Below are 4,083 nucleotides of genomic sequence, written 5' to 3'. Positions count from 1 at the left end.
CACACACAGGGGTACGGGGGATACACACACAGGGGTCCAGGGACACACACAGGGTGCAGGGGATACACACACACGGGGGTACAGGGGATACACACACACACGGGGGTACAGGGGATACACACACACGGGGTGCAGGGACACACACACAGGGTACAGAGGATACACACACACGGGGGTACAGGGGACACACACACGGGGTACGGGGGATACACACACACAGGGGTCCAGGGATACACACAGGGGTCCAGGGGACACACACACGGGGTACAGGGGACACACATGGGGTACGGGGGATACACACACACACAGAGGGTCCAGGGATACACACAGGGGTACAGGGGACACACACACGGGGTACAGGGGACACACACGGGATACGGGGGATACACACACACAGAGGGTCCAGGGATACACACAGGGGTACAGGGGACACACACGGGGTACGGGGGATACACACACACAGAGGGTCCAGGGATACACACAGGGGTACAGGGGACACACACACAGGGGTACGGGGGATACACACACACAGAGGGTCCAGGGATACACACAGGGGTACAGGGGACACACACACGGGGTACAGGGGACACACACACACAGAGGGTCCAGGGATACACACAGGAGTACAGGGGACACACACAGGGTATGGGGGATACACACACACACAGGGGTCCAGGGATACACACAGGGGTGCAGGGGACACACACGGGGTACGGGGGATACACACACACACAGGGGTCCAGGGATACACACAGGGGTGCAGGGGACACACACACGGGGTGCAGGGGACACACACGGGGTACGGGGGATACACACACACACAGGGGTCCAGGGATACACACAGGGGTGCAGGGGACACACACGGGGTACGGGGGATACACACACACACACGGGGTCCAGGGATACACACAGGGGTGCAGGGGACACACACGGGGTACGGGGGATACACACACACAGAGGGTCCAGGGATACACACAGGGGTACAGGGGACACACACACAGGGGTACAGGGGATACACACACACAGGGGTCCAGGGATACACACAGGGGTGCAGGGGACACACACGGGGTACGGGGGATACACACACACACAGGGGTCCAGGGATACACACAGGGGTGCAGGGGACACACACACGGGGTGCAAAGGGACACATGGACAGTCTCTCCCCTGCCTGTCAGCCCCCCCCCTTCCTGGCCTGTCACCAGCAGAGTGTCACAACCATGTCACCAAAGCCACAGGGAGGCCGGATCCGGCGGTGGGGGGCCCAGAGGCTCCGTGGGGCAGGGAGGAACCAGCCCTCGCACGGAGCCAGGCCGCAGGGTGCAACCGCCACCCTGAGCTGGCTGAGCTGCTGCGACCACTAGGCCTCACTGCCTGCTCTCACCACTCGCCCCCACTGCCTGCTCTCACCACTCGCCCCGCCTGCCCTCCCAGAGCCAGGGACAGAACTCCCGGCTCCCAGCCCCCCTTGCCCCCTGTACCCACTAGCCCCCTCTCTGCAGAGGCCAGGGGGCATTCACCTGGGGTGGGGGCCAGTGAGGGGTGAGGGTGCCCAGCAGGCAGGGGCTGGGGGGCTGGCCCCAGAGCTGGGGAGGAGAGGGGGCTGGCAGAGAAGGGGGCAGGGGCTGGCGGCTGGGGGGCTGGGGGCAGTGACAGGCTGGGCAGGTGCTGAGGGAACGGGGGGGGGCAGGGCCGGGGGAGCTGGTGGAGGGAGCAGGGGGCTGGGGGGGGGCAGGTGACAGGCTGGGCAGGTGCTGAGGGAACGGGGGGGGGACAGACGGGGGGGCAGGGCCGGGGGAGCTGGTGGAGGGAGCAGGTGGCTGGGGGGGCAGGTGCTGAGGGAACGGGGGGGGACAGACGGGGGGGCAGGGCAGGGGGAGCTGGTGGAGGGAGCAGGTGGCTGGGGGGGGGCAGGTGCTGAGGGAACGGGGGGGGACAGACGGGGGGGCAGGGCCGGGGGAGCTGGTGGAGGGAGCAGGTGGCTGGGGGGGGGCAGGTGCTGAGGGAACGGGGGGGGACAGACGGGGGGGCAGGGCCGGGGGAGCTGGTGGAGGGAGCAGGTGGCTGGGGGGCAGGTGCTGAGGGAACGGGGGGGGGACAGACGGGGGGCAGGGCCGGGGGAGCTGGTGGAGGAAGCAGGTGGCTGGGGGGGGGCAGGTGACAGGTTGGGCAGGTGCTGAGGGAACGGGGGGGGGGGACAGACGGGGGGGCAGGGCCGGGGGAGCTGGTGGAGGGAGCAGGTGGGGGGGGCAGGTGGCTGGGGGGGGCAGGTGCTGAGGGAACGGGGGGGGGACAGACGGGGGGGCAGGGCCGGGGGAGCTGGTGGAGGGAGCAGGGGGCTGGGGGGGGCAGGTGACAGGTTGGGCAGGTGCTGAGGGAACGGGGGGGGGACAGACGGGGGGGCAGGGCCGGGGGAGCTGGTGGAGGGAGCAGGTGGGGGGGCAGGTGACAGGTTGGGCAGGTGCTGAGGGAACGGGGGGGGGGGACAGACGGGGGGGCAGGGCCGGGGGAGCTGGTGGAGGGAGCAGGTGGCTGGGGGGGGGGGGCAGGTGCTGAGGGAACGGGGGGGGGACAGACGGGGGGGCAGGGCCGGGGGAGCTGGTGGAGGGAGCAGGTGGGGGGGCAGGTGACAGGCTGGGCAGGGCCGGGGGCGGGTGACGGAGCGGGGAGGGGGCAGGTGAGAGGCCGGGGGCGGCCCCCCCTCGCGGTACCTTGCAGCTCCCGGGCGAGCTCCCCCGCCGGCCGGGCCATGGCAGCTGCGGGGCCGGAGCCACATGCCGGGGCCGGGCCGGGCGCAGCAGCAGCGGCGGAGTCTGCGCAACCCCCCCTTCCCCCCCGCAGCATCCTCCCGCCCCCGCCCTCAGCATCCTCCCCCCGCCTCCCTCCCCCCCCCGCAGCATCCTCCCGCCCCCGCCCTCAGCATCCTCCCCCCGCCTCCCTCCCCCCCGCAGCATCCTCCCGCCCTCAGCATCCTCCCCCCGCCTCCTCCCCCGCCCCCAGCATCCTCCCCCCGCCTCCCTCCCCACAACATCCTTCTTCGCCTCCTCCCGCCCCCCTCCTCACCCCCCGCAGCCGCCCCGCCCCGCCCCGAGCGTCCTCCCCTTCTGACCCCCCCCATACATGGCGGTGACTACAGAGTAGATGGGGGTGTCTATAGGGATCGATCAGGGTGTCTAGGGGGGTAGATGGGGTGTCTGTGGGGTACCCATAGGGGCCATAGAGGGTGTCTATGGAGTGTCCATGGGGTAGATGGGGTGTCTCTGGGGTATGTATGGTGTTGGTGGGGTGTCTGTGGGATAGGAGAGGTAGACGGGGTGTCTATGGGGTGTCTGTGGGGTGTCTGTGGGGTAGGAGAGGTAGACGGGGTGTCTATGGGTAGATGGGTGTCTATGGGGTGTCTGCAGGGTAGGAGAGGTAGACGGGGTGTCTGTGGGGTAGAAGGGTGTCTATGGGGTGTCTGCGGGGTAGGAGAGGTAGACGGGGTGTCTATGGGGTGTCTGTGGGGTAGGAGAGGTAGACGGGGTGTCTATGGGGTGTCTGCGGGGTAGGAGAGGTAGACAGGGTGTCTATGGGGTGTCTGTGGGGTAGGAGAGGTAGACGGGGTGTCTATGGGGTGTCTGTGGGGTAGGAGAGGTAGACGGGGTGTCTATGTGTAGATGGGTGTCTATGGGGTGTCTGTGGGGTAAGAGAGGTAGACGGGGTGTCTATGGGTAGATGGGTGTCTATGGGGTGTCTGTGGGGTTGGAGAGGTAGACGGGGTGTCTATGGGTAGATGGGTGTCTATGGGGTGTCTATGGGGTGTCTGTGGGGTAGGAGAGGTAGACAGGGTGTCTATGGGTAGATGGGTGTCTATGGGGTGTCTGTGGGGTTGGAGAGGTAGACGGGGTGTCTATGGGTAGATGGGTGTCTATGGGGTGTCTATGGGGTGTCTGTGGGGTAGGAGAGGTAGACGGGGTGTCTATGGGTAGATGGGTGTCTATGGGGTGTCTATGGGGTGTCGGTGGGGTAGGAGAGGTAGACAGGGTGTCTATGGGTAGATGGGTGTCTATGGGGTGTCTGTGGGGTTGGAGAGGTAGACGGGGT

General features: G+C 67.5%; 1 protein-coding gene across 6 annotated transcripts in view; it reads right to left on the bottom strand.

Moving 5' to 3' along the window:
- CARMIL3 (capping protein regulator and myosin 1 linker 3) overlaps window positions 1-2,807 on the bottom strand; it is a 35,737-nt gene extending 32,930 nt beyond the window's left edge. For 5 of the 6 annotated variants that reach the window (XM_089774306.1, XM_089774309.1, XM_089774308.1 and 2 more), the window contains exon 1: window positions 2,712-2,751. In XM_089774306.1, the coding sequence (XP_089630432.1) occupies window positions 2,712-2,751 (40 nt within the window). Of the gene's footprint in view, window positions 1-2,711 lie in introns of all 6 variants that reach the window. The other variant, XM_089774311.1, reaches the window with a different exon arrangement.
- Window positions 2,808-4,083: the final 1,276 nt, after the last annotated feature.

Source organism: Pelodiscus sinensis, chromosome 30, assembly GCF_052426305.1.
Source record: "Pelodiscus sinensis isolate ZL-2025 chromosome 30, ASM5242630v1, whole genome shotgun sequence".
In the NCBI taxonomy this organism is placed as follows: domain Eukaryota; kingdom Metazoa; phylum Chordata; order Testudines; family Trionychidae; genus Pelodiscus; species Pelodiscus sinensis.
The sequence above is the reverse complement of the archived record's forward strand: the minus strand, read 5'-3'. Positions and strand labels throughout refer to the sequence as shown.